A 15,109-nucleotide genomic window follows, 5' to 3' on the forward strand; every position below is an offset into this window, starting at 1 on the left:
TTCCTTTCTTATTTGAACTTGCACCTCAAAAACCAGGCTTAGTTTCTGCCAAAAAGTAAAATATTTTTTCTTTTGCAGATTCTTAAAAAAAAAAAAAAAAAAAAAGTAGCTGCATTTGAACTATAGAGTTGTTGCAAGTCCCTGAAGCTGTGCCTTCCCAGAGCTAGTTTCAGCATATCAAGTGAAAGGAAAAGGAAAAGAGGGAACAAGAGATTTTTCCTGCTACCAGTTGAGACATTTAATAGCCGAACTTCCTGCAAACAGCTGCTGAAGAGAAAGTCAAACTTAAGTTTGAAGGAGACTGGCCATTTTAAAAGTTAACATCTGAAAACTGCACCCTGCATATGTATCCAGTGTGAACTGTCACTAAATTTTACAGTCTGTAGTTGGGAGCAATTGATCTACACATCCTTGCATCACCAATGTATTTTAACAGACATTGGGAGGTCAATTTTGCCACAGAAGCACTGACAGGGCTATGATGAGTTAACTAAACTTCCATGATGGAGTCTGCACACACTCATGCAGGATTTTAACATTGTTTTTAAAATACAGCGAGACTATCACAAACGCCTGTGTTAGCAGTGGTAAAGTTGCAATTAACTTGGCCAAATTGTATACATATTTTCTATTGCATCTTGTCAGTTAAACTATATTCAGGGATATTTTTTACTGATGCCAAGGTAGTTGCAGTAGGAAGGTTACTTTTGCATTCACTATTTCAAATGCAATTTTATCAATGAATTAACAAGGGTTTATATTCCAGGTACATTGACCTAGAGATATAGATATGAAATGAGTGTAACATTACACTCCATATTCTTTATGAAACTATGCTTATGATATGAATATGCTTTATGAAAGGTATTCATTTAAGAAATCATTGGAAAGGCTATGGTTTAATGGATATGATTATCCTATTGGCATACACACATCATTTGTTATCTGAAGTCAGGAACAATCATGTTTCTATATCTCAGCGATGCTACTTTGGGTTATACCCACTGGTAATACCTCAGGTACTACAATGGAAAAGCTAGACAGAGCCAATGTCCCCACAAGATGGACAATGGACTATGAAAAAGCTTGGCCTTCCTGCAGTGGCTCCATACTGCCACTGACTCATGAATGACGTGTCACTAAAGAATCAGGTGACCTGATGCTAGCCTGTATCTTGGACTGCTGAACTTTTCCACTAGAAGGTGGTGGTGGTGGGGGAAGCAAAGTCTGCAGTTTTCTTCTCTTCCACCTCCCCACTCAAAGAGATACTTGAAAACACCTGAAAACAAAAAGGACTAGACCTGGGTGAGAGCAGGGGGAGAAGAGAAGCTTCTGAACCCAGGCTATAAAAGATATCTGATCTAAAACAGTACCTAGGGAAAGGATTTGTAACCAATTCCTTTAGTGAATCAAGCTTAGTTTGGACGCTCCGCTTTATTTTCTTAGAAATCTGCTTTGTTTTATTTGGTTCCTCTCAACCCCTAAAATACTTTTGTAGTTAAACTACAAAACTTGTTTATAATATAATCCACTTTATGTAATTTCTAATGGGGTGGGGGAAGAGAAGTTGCATGTATCTTCCTTCACATTGAGGGAGGTGGTGAATTTCATAAAATTTTAAGTTAGCACTCAAAGAGAGGTTGGCACCTGGATTTTGTTGCAAGTCCCTGAAGCTGAACCTTCCCAGAGCTCATCTCAGTTCTGTAGTTGGATGCTGCCCTGCAAAGGTGTGCACTGGAGGAGGGTTAAGAGCCTGGCTCAGCCAGACAGGGTTAAAGGTATCCAGACAACCAGCAAAGGTGGACCCAGTAGCATCTCAGCATATCAGGTAGCATTTTAAGTGGCCCAACCCAGTACTACTTCAACTATGTTCTGCAAACAACTCACAGATGTGCTACTGGCCTTTGGATGAACACACTGAGGGTCTATATTTTCTATTATTGACACCAGATACATTACTTCTTCATTACTATGATACCGGATTAAATCACTTCATTTTGTTTTTGCTGTATATATTGCTGTTTGGGTTTTATGGTCCGACGACAAACTTCTATGAAGAAAATTTTCACAGGTGCTCTGCATTAAAATATTATTGTTTGGTGTTCCATGGTCTCAAAAAGTTTAAGAAACACTGGTCTAGTCTGCCACAATGAAAACTCAGTTCAAGTATTTGTAGTACAGTATAAAGTTTTCAGTTCACTGACAGGAAAATAGCTATTCCTTTAAGTTTAAGTAGGTAGTTTGATCATCCTCGTTAAAAACTCAACCCTCATTTTAGATGGAACCAAAATGAGACCTCAGATTGAAAGAGTGAGCAGAAACTCAGCAGTGAGGCTTCTCTTGGACAGCAAATTTCAATTACTCCTGCCCATTTCCTAGCTTTGACTGCACCCTTGCCAACAGATCAGAATTTTATAAAAGAGATCTCAAATATGGTGATCGAAAAGCAAATGGTACTCTTTAGTTCAACTTTTTCCCCCATGTCTGCTGTTGAAAATGAAATAAAACTGGTGAAAACTGCCTATTAGTGTAAAGAAATTATATGGACTGATCTTCTGGCAACAAATCTCAAGGTGACTGCTGGCCCATGGAGTATAAGAATTTGTGATAATTTCAGCTAATAGAGAATGTATTTAATTGCCATCAGGACATTTTTGCAGCTGAATAAAAAGTAATGAATTGGACACACTAAGACTATGATTAGAGAAAAGACTTTAGCTGATATTTACTGTTACAAAAGTTTCTTAAAAAAGCTTCTTCTTCCTTTACTGCAGTCTACATTAAATAGGACTGTGGTCTTTTAAACAAGTAAAAAAAATTCTAATGAAATATGGCCAAAAGCTTAGATTTTGTTTGTAAAGACTTATTTTTACTGAGCCTAAAAAGAAATAAATGCAATGGGAAAATATTTACAGTACATGCAAACACTGCACTAGAGTGCTAGCACAGGAGAATACAAAAGCAAGAGATAATCTATTTTTGGCTAAGCTGAGCTAAATGCAAATAGAGCAACAGAGCAGAAATGATGAAAAATAAGCTAGTATCAATAACAAACAGATTCTTGGCTCCTGCTGTGCTTTTCCATCTGCAGATCTTGAAGCATTTCACAAAGGTGGGGAAACTCCTTGGGGCAGGGGACATTGTATATACCCTTTTCTGAAACATGCCCAGGAAACCATCAGCACTATATCAATAAACCCCATTTTTCAGCTGAGGAAACCGAGGTAATGAGACTGACTTACAGAAGGCAATAGCAAGCCAACGCCAGAGTCAGAAAGGAAACTCATGCTTCCCCAACACCTACTCTTGCCCCAGACCTTTCTGCAAGTAAAAGTTACAGACATTAGTTTGTTCAACAGTCTCAGAACAAAAAAGCTGTCCAGTAGTACTTTAAAGACTAATAAAATGATTTACTAGGTGATGATCTTTCATGGGACAGATCCACTTCTTCAGAATTTCCAAATCTTCCAGATTTCCACTGTTAGTCTTTAAAGTACTACGTGACTGCTTTTGTGTTTGTTCAAGTCACTTTAGTGTCACTGAATCCATGCATATGATAAATGTCAAACAAGAGATTTCTTTACCAGCCTCTAGGAGCATCTATAATAGGTCAGAAATGTGGGCCAGGATTTCATATCACCTCTCCGGAGAAGGGATATGATATGGGTAACATTATGAACTTCAAAGTCAATACTGAACAATACGCCAGGCAATAGACTTTTGGGACAAAACAGAGTAAAGTGGTTTACCATGGCACTCTCTAACAGGACTTGAATGCAAATTCTCCGCCTTTAGTTATGAAGGTAACCAACCTTGGTAAGCTTGAGAAGAGGACTATCATCTGCTCATGATGAATTCTCAGAGTCTCAAGAACAAATGCCAAAGCCCCATAAGGAAAGACTAACCTAGGGCTGGGTGTGCTAATTCTGGTTCTAAATCTGAGACAGCTGTGAACTTGTAACCAAAGGGAAAACCCAGCTGAGAACTTTGAAGGACTGACACTGGAGACAAGGACCGAAGCTGGGAATCTTTTTGGAAAGCATTGAGGTTTTTGCTTTGTTTCCTTTGTAATGCTTTAATTTTAAAAATAAATGTGCTTGCTTATAAAGATCTGCATAGCAACTTCAGACTGCTGGCAATTCCAGTTGTTTATAGCTTTGGGGAGAAAGCAAAGTTGAGACCGTCCTGTGGTAACACATGTGGCAAACTGGACACCATGGTGTGGCAAAGCAGCTTGTTAGAGCCGCATAAGTGGAGCGCCCTCCACCCCCACCACTTGGTGGGGCAAGCATGTGATGGCAGCAGCAAAGGTGGCTCCTCTTGTGACTCGTAACAGGGTGGCTCACAGAGGCTGAGGTGAGCCACCAGCAGTTAGCGCAGGGGGCGAGGCTGGCACATACAGAGCCTGGCTTGAGAAGGGGGCGGGTGGCTGTGGCCACTGTTATTGTGTTTTAGACACCACTGACCTAGACAATCTGATTTGCTGGGGATAACAGAGCACAAGCACGTTTCACAAGCGTAACTAAGTTAGTCTGTTTCAGCAACAAGAAGGAGTATTGCGAAGTGAGTTCTAGCTCACAAAAGCATATGCTTAAAAGATATTAGCCTTTAAGGGGTCCTAGTTTTTATCAGAGTCCTTTAAGCCACAGAACTCCTCGTTTTCACAGCGCAATCAGGGAACTGTGCAGTCTGGTAAAACTCTACTCAAGACGGAAATGTATGTGGAACTGAACCCAAGAAAGGCAATGGTTGAGGAGTTGGGGACTTGGGTGTTCTTGAAGGACTATAGGGGCAAATACAAGTGCAGTTGTCATCTGTGACACCAGTGACCACAACCAACAACTCTTAGCATTTTTCCTCAGACATCTGTGCTGGTGTACATGCACAAGGGGAAAGACAGCAAGCAACAAGCTCTGTGATTACCAGTTCTTGAGTATGAGTGAACCCTATGATTACTACAGCTTTACAAATGCAGCTGAATGGTGATCTGCCTGCTCTTATTCTTCAGCCAGTCCTCAGAATTAAAATCCCAGAGGCCATTCACAGAGCCTTTTGTGTTACATAAACCCATATTAAGAATTTAAACTGTGGACAGGTACTTGGCCATATAATGGATTTCATCCTCTATCAGACTCCCAGTTACACCAAGCTACATGTGATGCTAACACATAAGTATGGGCACAGGGGCAGAGTAAAAGCTGGCCATGGTACTCCCAATGTAGTCGGTCATGAACAACAAACTAAAGTATTTTTGTAAACTAGATCTTCACTCCTAATTTCCTGGTTTTTGGATTGGGGTCACTGATCCACAGGAAAAAAAAAAAGTCAGAGGCAGAGGGGACCCACAGAAAAGTGAACAGCAAAACACAAACCCTCACTGATGCATCCCCCACCCCCAAACAAACAATCCCTTCCCTCATGCTCCAGTCACAAGCCAGGGCAGGGGATGGGGAGAGATTGAGGGAGCCCTCCTAGGCCAGGTTAATTCTTGCAGGGGACTTACACTAGTGGATTTTGTTACCACCTCCTCAGGACCGGGAGTCAAGCCAAAATGAGGGGCTCACAGTGTGGGAGGGGGCTGCCAGGGAGCAAGCTGAGGATGCTGGGGAGTGTTTTGGGAGACAGGTAGGGTGCAAGAATGGGGTCAGTGGGTGTGGTCTCTGTAGCCAGGAGAGGGGGTTTCTGAAGGTAATGAGGAGCACTTTCCTGTGCAGCTCCCTAACACATGGATCCAGTCTCCTCTCCCCTGACGGCCACTATCCTGGCCAATGGGAACAACTGAGCACAAGCCTCCAGGTCTGTGCTTCCCTGTGCTGTTGCTCCCCTACCTTGGAGGGAAAGGAGTGGTAGTGCATAGTCTCCCCCGCCACACTCCCAGCAGAGCCTGTGGGCTGGATCTGTCCACAGCTTGCCTAAATCAGGCCCCTGAGGCTCCATGTGCCTCCCTCCCCGCAGCAGGGAGCTGGAGTGCCAACATGGGCTCCCTACAGCAGGGTTGTGTGTGGTGTACGTATCCCCATTCGGGTGGGCTGAACTAGCCCACAGGTTTCCTAACCATTTCAGAATCTTGTCTTTGAAGTATCAGTTCAGTTTGACACATTCTTTACCTTAACTTCCCTATGAAGAAACTGTCCTAATTTTTTCAATAACATTTTTCTTAAAATATTAGACTATACCTGTGGGTTTATCACTAACTAGACTGTTATAAATTGCGTGCACATGTAAATAGCTATACTATACAACACTTCAGTGGACTAATGCAGGACAAACTGTGCTTATTTTATGGGGTAACCAGTTATGTGCATTATTGCATAGAGACTCACTATTTAGGATGAGGGATCTGTTGGGCTGAATGCACCTTACAGTTCTTAGAGTCTCATCAAGGTAAAAGGGTAAAGTGGAGGTAACTGATATGCAAGAGGGGAGGCAAGCCGTATGAACATATTTATAGTAACACACCAAATTATGAACTTCCAGAGGACTGATACCAAAATCTTGAGGGACAGGAGAAGTACTAAGCAGGAACTAAGAGAGAGACTAATTAAGCTGTCCATGAACTCCATGTCATCTGGGCTAATGTAAATATTAAGTGCACAGATACAAGCTACTTTTCACTATAAAATCAATGAAGTTTCCAAACTGGTTCATGGAATACTGGTGTGGCAGAAGACCAGGTATATTCATGGTGCTGGCTGTTTATTGCTGCTATTTCAGTGGAAAACAATCACTCTGTACTTTTCCCATTAGTTAGCCAAAAGTTAAACAGGATACAAAGCCTTTTACTTGTAGGTCACCAACTTAAAGTACAGCGCATGCTTGCGGTCATTACCATCTTACAGTTGTTTCGTCTGTGTAGTTGAGGATTTCAGTCCAATGACCACCAGGCAGGTGTTGACGACAAAAATCAAGATCACAGTTGGCTCTAACTGGCCCTCTTGTTGGCTGCTTCTGCAGAAAAGGCGAGGACTGAAGGGGAACTGAAACTCCTCCCCTCACACCTTGGGATGGACTGCTCCACTGTGGGCCCAGGTTGTTGTGTTCAGAGCTGTTCACCAGCGATAAACTGAACTAGAAGCAAGTGTTAATAGTTTCAACCCTTTATATGCAGGCAATCAGTTCTGTACACAAGCTTCAGAAGCCTTTAGAATATTATAGACAAGCATCACAAGCTATGAAACTGGACCATCTTTTCAAAAGTAGCATCTGTACCAGAAACACAGAACGTTACTGTTCCTGCCTACAAGTTCTAGCTAATAAATTCTTCTGAAAAGATTAGTGTAACCAAAAGTTAAAAAATTATGCAATAAGAACACTGACTACATGACCCATAGAAATACTGCAGTAATCTAATCTATTAGGCAACCATATAAAAAAGGTTGGCCTGCAAAAAGGAAAAAAAAATGGTCCTGTTTTACTGCTATGTAGGAATAAAGACAAGCTGAAAAGATTTTTTTTCTGCTTGCCTTCTTATATGAGAATTCAAGTCCTCTCTGAGCACAGAGACTGACTGGAGAACAGTAAAACGCCATCAGAACCAGTAGTGCAAAAGGAGTAGTGGTTTTTTTATGTTTGAAATTTCACATTTTAGCGACTAGTTACACTGGTAAAAAAAATTAGGATTTAAAATCTCTTGCTCCTTAAAAATTTAAAAAAAAAAAAAAAGTGTTAAAGTGCCCAAGAAAAATCATGAAGAAATCCCAGACACAAGCTTTCAACAAGCTGAAAAAGAACAAACTAGACACAGATTTCTAAGGTAAAAATCTTAAGACCACTTTCTAGGACTTTAACAAAACAGAAAAACACCAGCAAGATTTCATTTAAATCTCTTGCAGTTTAATTTAAATCTGTCTTATCCAATACATGTAGATTGTGCTACTAAATGACAATTGCAATTACTTTAAAAAACTGTGAATTCCAAAGATGCCCAGCACCCCTTGTTATCAAAGAGTTTGGCACTTTCCCCTGAGTCAGAGACTAAGCTGTCCATCTGTTTAATAGGATGGAATACTTCTCTATATTCCTGCTAATCTTTTCCATTCATGTGCAGAATTTTTCCAATTCATATTCACAATAAATTTTACGTCAAACAAGGCACGTCCAATGAGCACCACCAGTAGAAACAAATCCTAGCTGTGGGCACTCTGCTAATCAAGTAGGCAGCATTTGAATTCCACCTGAGTGGCTGCACAAGCACCCAAATTACAGCAAAAACACTGCTTCTCTACCTTGCAGGGGTATTATAAGGATAAATACCTGGAATGTGCTCAGACAGACTGACGGAGGGCAGACAAGCAGGTACAAAGAACTAAAGTATTGGTGGTGATCAAGAGCCAACTAAGCTTTCAGGACTTTATGATAATACAAGTTGAATGTTTCCAGTCTGACACACTCTTGTGCAACAACATCTAATCTGCCATGATTTTAATTAACTGGATGGCCACTCATCGTGGGTGTAGCCAAGTTCCTGGGGTCCCATAAAGTTTGTTTACAGCACCAGTCCTGGCTATCAGTGTTCTGTGCTGTTATTTATCTGCAATTTACCCCAAGTGTACTCTAGGAGTCCAGTAAGCGCTGGAAGTGTTGGTAATGCTACTCAATAGTATTGACCTACCATGGTTGGGCAACTTCTCTCATTCAGCACCAGTCAGGTCCTGAGGGTGCTGAACTAGAGAGGTTCATCCTGTATTACACACCATTTTTATTTTCTGCCAATGCATGTCATCTTAACTTCACAAACTGCTGAAATACTAAATAGCTAATCTCCTGCAGGCTAGGCAGTTAAGATAACCTAATTTTAGAAGAAATTGAAAATCTCATAAGTTATACACTGTGCAATATTTTTAATCATTTGCTAAGTGGTGCTAAAAATAAATTATGGAGAAAGGATCAAAGGACAAACAAAGCAACCTGTCAAGTACCCTGACAAAAGCAGAATGCAAGATTATGCTGGTATAAAGACCTGATACTCTAAAAAGTAGACTTCTGTCAACCTGCCATTTTAAATCCAAGCCAAGTTAGCAGTTTGTTGAAAGACTTCAAAGTAGATGTTAAAATAACATCTTGAGCAATTATGTTACTCCTAGAAACACACATAAGGGTGAGTCCAACTAGCTATATGAAGAGATCAACACCACCAAGTGTCTATTTTACATCCCCCATAGTTTTTAGTTATTCATAACATTCTTGAACTCCTTTTGGAGTGAAGAGCTTCATAGCCACTGTGGTTTCAGAATTTATTTTTAAGAAAACGGAGCAAACTGTTGTGAGTTTAAAAACATTTGTCTACTCCTTGTCTATATGTTCAAATTATAATGTATGCTCAGTTTTAAAACAAAGTCATACTTCAGCACAGGAGGAGACAGTTGTACATTTCCAAATTACAATATCAAGACCATACACGTATATCAGTCTCAGTAAAACATGAAAACAAGTTGCAAAATTTAGTGGCCACATTAATCTAGCACATTTTATGGTTTCTTGTTAAATTTTACAGACTACATCTGTTTTCATTTCATAGCTCCAACTAATCAGCAGTTCACTCAAAAAAATGTAATGCATAAAACGAGCTCTTCTGAAACTCTGAGGTTAAGAAATCAGGCATGCAGGACAGTCAAATTCCAGAGTTGAAGGTTTCTCCCTTCCTCTGTAAGTAAGATGCCCTCTTGTACACAGACAGTACACTCAACCCTTGTTATATGAGCACAATTGGTTTTCAGCTTTCTGTTCGTAGGCAAAAACTCGTAAAATGGACACTAAGTTCCCATTAAAATACACGTAAAAGTCTCTGCGTGGTTCTAAGTGTTCCTAATTTGGCAAGGAAGTGGCAGCATGTGGTGCTATTTTTGAAAGGTAAGCAAACCTTTGGTTTGGGGGTGGAGGGGCGGTTGGAGAGGGTTAAAGGTTGGGGGCAGTTTGGGGCCATGGTGGGAAGGAGGGCTAAAACCTGGTGGCAGGTTGGGTCCATGGGGTGGATAGGGGCCGTTAAGGCAGTGGTGGGTTGAGTCCATGGGGTGGGTTGGTGAGTAGGGGGCTCAGACTGCTGCAGGTTGGGTCTGCAGGCTGGCCAGGGCAGGGTCAGTCTACGGTGGGTTGGGTGCATGGGGCTGACAGGGAGGTCAGGGTGTGGTGGGTTGAGTGTGCAGGGCTGCCGGGGTTTCAGGCTGTGGCAGGTTGGAGCCACGGACGGTGGGGGGGGCGGGGGCAGAAGGCTCGTATTAACAGGGGGAGTTCACTGATCTAGTGAACAAAGATAAGTATGTGTCCCTCGTTTTAGCAAGTACTCATTTAATGAGGGATGAGTGTATCCACTAATTCTGTTTTCCAAGTTGCATGTAAAAATTAATTTATTACATATTTTAGAGTGGGTCTACCTGTGCTATGTTTGTTCAAGAACTTACCCCATCTTAAACCAAGGTCAGAGTCTGGTTCTGCCAAGAAAGTGAGAAATGCTTGAAATCCTAGGTTTTCCCAGAACATAGAAAGGGAGGGGTACCGACAAGAGGGAATCTCATCTGATGAAGTTGGTCTTTGCCCATGGAAGCTTATGCTCCAAAATATCCATTAGTCTATAATGTGTGACAGGACTTCCTGTTGTTTTTGACAGGAGGGACGACATACTTCAGACTCACCACTGGAGGCAGTGAGCACAGGGAACAGCTGCAGCAGGAAAACAGTGGCAATATGGAGACTGGACTCTCAACCCTGCCTGCCTCCAGATGGCTAAGTGCCCCCATCCTGCACCCTATAGGGGGAGCCTTATGCCCCACCCCCGACTCTGCCCTGACATGCTAGGACCAGGAAACCTGGCCCTGTGCACCAGTGCCCTACCCCGCAAGTCATGCTGTGGATGTGCAAACCAGCCCAGCCCTACCCCCTCTCTTACCAGGGTCAGGAAAAAGAACCCCAGCTCCAGCCCCTTCCCCCGCATCTGTCGCTCTGGCTGGGGACAAGGGAAAGAGCTGTGGCCCCAGCACAGGCTCAAAAACTGCAGCCTTGGCTTCCCCACCTGCCGCTCTGTGCCTGCCCCCCAGCACCATGACCAAAACAGCCCCCCATCCAAGGACAGGTTGGGGGAGACTGGGAGCTATGGACCAGCCCAATCCCCCAACCCAGGATGGGGGTCAGGAGCTGTAGCCTAAACTGACTCCCAAGACAGATGGAGGGACAAAGACATTCCAAAGCCAGCCCTTCACCGTGCCCCCCCATCCTCTGAAGACAGGCATGGCAGTGCCAGAATCCATGGTCTGACCCCCTTCCTCCTTGGGACAGGCAAAAAAAAATCCTTCAGTTAAGGATGGGAGAAATGCCACATACATCTTGTAGTATGCAATTAACCTTGTTCCTGGCTTATTTGTTCAAATCACTCAAACTTTGACATGCCTGATTTGGAATCTAGCAATTTTAGGGTCAAGAGAGCCCTGGCACTTTAAGTTTTATTAACAGACTAGGCAGAGAAGAAATTGTAGGGACTGCTGCACATGCTTCAATCCTGATATGCAAGGTTCCAGCAAGAGCATGTAGGTTCAGTATTCAGGGCCCATTGAATCCTTAGGCCTTTAAAAGATTTTGAAAACAAGTTTAAAGCAAAGTCCAGCCCACTTTGCTATCCAGGAAAATAATATTAACATCTTCCTATCAAAAACTCTGTTTCAGGACAGCTCTCTAGAACAGTGGTTCTCCAACTGCAGTTAAGACCCCAAAAGGATTACACGGCCATTTGAATGGGGCCCTGGACCGAAGCCTGAGTCCCAGACTATTGGCAGACGCCAGAGGGGTTCAGACTGGGGTATCAGGTTACAGCCCCACCCATCCACCTTCCAGGGTTGAAGCCCTTAGACTTTGTGTGCCTGCCTTTCCCACCTCTCCCATGGCTATGGGGCTGTGTAGTAGTAATTTGTCAGCCTAAGGGAGTTCCAGTGCAATGAAATTTAAAAGCCCCTTGTCTAGATGATGTGGATATGTATCCCAATCCCATTCACCCTAAATGAAATCAATGGAAGATGTGGAGCACAAGGAATGCAATGCAAGCTAAGGGCAATGATCTCCAATGCCAGCAAAGCAAAGATCCAGAGGCCTTGGTGGGATATGTAATGCAGATTGCCTGCTAGGAAACAAAATAAAGCCTTCCGTGTATCACACTTAATCCAGCGCCTGAACTATGGCTGATGGACCACTGATGATCTGTAAGCCTGTATAGTGATAGCTTTCCTCATTCTGAGCAGCTAAATTACATTAAGATAAATATTCAGTATTTCCACAAATAAACAACTGTACTTGGCCACAAGGATGTTACTATAGAGGAGGTGTTGATCCATGAAATGCTACATCATGAGAAAGCCCAAGAATCCCTGATCTAGGCTAAACACCTAGCACCTGCACTCATTTGTAGTGAAAGCCGCATACACAGCAGTTAATTTAGAAGGTTCACTATCTAAGTACAAGTGAGCCTCCATATTCTGTGTCCCCCTAATTCAAGAATCCCTGTAGTACAGCCACTGACAGGTGGAGAAGGAAGAGGCTCTGTGCGCTGCTCCTCCCTCTCCCTGACAGCTGGGGAAACAGCACCAAACTGTACTTCCCCAGACACTTTTTCCTGCTGCTCCCATATTTGGGTTGGGGGAGGAACAGGGAAGTGCCTGGGAGCAGTAGGAATCAGAGCCATACGTGCCCCCAGGGACAGGATGCTGGGTAAATACCCCACACCCAGATGCCACTGCACCCTCTCTGGCCCAACAAATTCTCTTATCCCACATACCGTTTCCCAGGGCTGCTGGATTAAAGATGTTCAAGTGTATTACTCCACTACTAGATTCCTAATTTATCTGAACTACATATAGTAAACTCTTAAAGGGGTACTAACTTGAAATCCAGGTAACTACAGAGACTGAAGGGTAGGAATGATTCCCCTGCCAATTTTTGTAGTTAACCATCTTCCTATTTTAAGGAATGGTTCTTTTAGGTTTGTTTGTATGTATGAAGCTTTCACAGTGTGGTGGAGGAACTGTCTTTCCAGGGCAGTGATTCTACAAAATACTTTCAAGTGTACACAGTAGAACTGGAAAATAGAATGTTCAAGTCCTTCAGTAACAGTAATCTTTAGAGTTATATGGTGCAATAGTGGGCAAAAGACTGACACCCACCCTTAAAAAAAAAGATTGTACCTTAAGCCACCTTTAAACCAGCGAGGGGGACAAACCACCAATAACCTGATAATTACCTTTAGCTAAGAAACTAACAAACCTTATACATAATCTACACTCCAGTCTATTTCCATGTGGTCCACTTATCTTGCTTGACAAGTAAAAACTTCAACACTCACCTCACTGAGCCCCAGAACCTACACCATGGTTTCCCCTACATTAAGAACCTAAGCTTGAATGGATGGCAAACTGATGCAAGAGCAAGACATAAAGGCTCCGGCTGGGGCACAATGTCAGTTACCAGAACTGCACCTGCAAGCAACCCCTATGCTAGAACTACTGCAAAGATCAGCAGTGACCTTCCCCAAATCCAAAGCAATGCCATCCATTAAGTGGTATCAATGGTGAAAGAAAATAGTGATACCATCATTGAGGACTGTCAGCCTCTAACAGAGAGACCATTTTGCATGGGTTAGGAAACGCTTTTGGAGGGAGACTCATGTAAAGGGTTACCCTAAGTTAAGGAAATTTCTAGCCATATGGACACAAGGAAAATACTTTAATAGGCACAGGATTACTATGCATAGCCCATCACAGCCTGGGTTACCACCACTGAGAGGTGGAAGGAGGAAAAAAAGCGAGGACATAATATGTTTGGGGTTGATGGGAAGCCTAGGCTCAGGCAGTGAGAGAATCCAGACACCCGGGCCCTCTAGTCCTGGGCCCGAGGCTCGCGCCCCCCAACCTCGAGGCCGGGCAGGGAACCCAGCCGGCCTGGTTTCCCGCGTGGGCCAGACTCTGCACCGAGAGGCAGCGCGGCACCCCCCACCTGTCTGCGCCTGCGCACACAGGGCCCAACCTGAGCGCGCTCAGCGCGCGGACTGGTGAAAAGCGGGAAGCGCGGCTAGGCCGCGACGGCTCAGCCCTCCCCGGCCGGCCCCTCCGCGCAGCCCTCCCCGGCCGGCCCCGCCGCTCACCCGTTCTTGAGATCCACCTCGAGGATCTTGCCGTAGCCCTTGAAGAAGCGCTCCACGTCCCGCTCACGGGCCTGGTAGCTGAGGCGGCCGATGTAGACCCGCGGCATCTCCCCGCCTCGCTCCCTCCCTCACCGCGAGCGGTGGCACCAGCTGACTCAGCGCGGGGGGGGGCAAGGGGCAAGCTGCGCGGGGCGATGGCGCCGTAACGCGCATGGGCTACGTCATGCCGCCGCTCCGCAGCAGGGCGGGCCGGGTGACGTCACATCAGACACCGCCCTCGAAACACTTCCTGATGCCGGGGCGGGGCATGAGGGCACGTGACACTCGGGATCGCGGCGAGACGCGTTGGCTTGGTCATGTGACACATTGAGCCGCTTGGTCGAGGGTGGCCTGTGCCACTGGGCAAGTGCCTGTAGTGCGGCGTTCTGGATGCCATGGCGACGGGAGGTGAATTGGTCACGTGGCACAGGGGAACCACCCCCCACCCGCGCGGTGAAGGCCAGGCAGCACCTGACGCACGCCGATTCTTCTGGTGCTGAGAGCAGCGTGGGCGCGCGTACGTACTAATCAGTGCTTTGCTGCTAGAGCTGAGCAGGCAGCTCCCGGTTTGGCAGGGCGGAGCACTGGCACCGGCAGCTGCTAGGAACTGAGGCTCAGCACCTCCTTCATTAGAAATAAAGCAAGGGCTGGAGCACGTGGCCTGCGGGAAGAGACTGAGGGATTTGGGCTTATTTGTTTTGCAGAAGGGAAGCGTGAGGGGCGATTTAAAAGCAGTGTTCAGCTTCCTGAAAGGGGGCCTTAAAGAGGCTGAAAAGCGGCTGTTCCCAGTGGTGACAGATGGCAGAACAAGGAGTAATGGTCTGAAGTCACAGAGGGAGAGGTGTAGGTTGGATATTCAGAAAAAAATTTACCAGGAGGTTGAATAGTAACAGAGAGGGAGCCGTGCGAGTCTATGTACGATCAAAACAAAAAAGCAGTAAAGTAGCACTTTAA

At 44.4% G+C, this 15,109-nt stretch overlaps 1 protein-coding gene across 3 annotated transcripts in view; it reads right to left on the reverse strand.

Moving 5' to 3' along the window:
• The window catches only part of SRSF4 (serine and arginine rich splicing factor 4), a 28,676-nt gene extending 14,344 nt beyond the window's left edge, over nt 1-14,332 (reverse strand). The window contains exons 1-2 of one of the 3 annotated variants that reach the window (XM_074976405.1): nt 14,117-14,238; nt 6,830-7,068 (exon numbers count right to left, since the gene is read on the reverse strand). Coding sequence is in view for 2 of the 3 variants with exons in the window: in XM_074976402.1 (XP_074832503.1) it covers nt 14,117-14,223 (107 nt within the window). In the remaining variant the exon portion in view is untranslated. Of the gene's footprint in view, nt 1-6,829; nt 7,069-14,116 lie in introns of all 3 variants that reach the window. The other 2 variants (XM_074976402.1, XM_074976403.1) reach the window with 2 other exon arrangements.
• Between the last annotated feature and the right edge of the window lie 777 nt (nt 14,333-15,109).

This window comes from Carettochelys insculpta, chromosome 24 (assembly GCF_033958435.1).
Source record: "Carettochelys insculpta isolate YL-2023 chromosome 24, ASM3395843v1, whole genome shotgun sequence".
Classification (NCBI taxonomy): Eukaryota; Metazoa; Chordata; order Testudines; family Carettochelyidae; genus Carettochelys; species Carettochelys insculpta.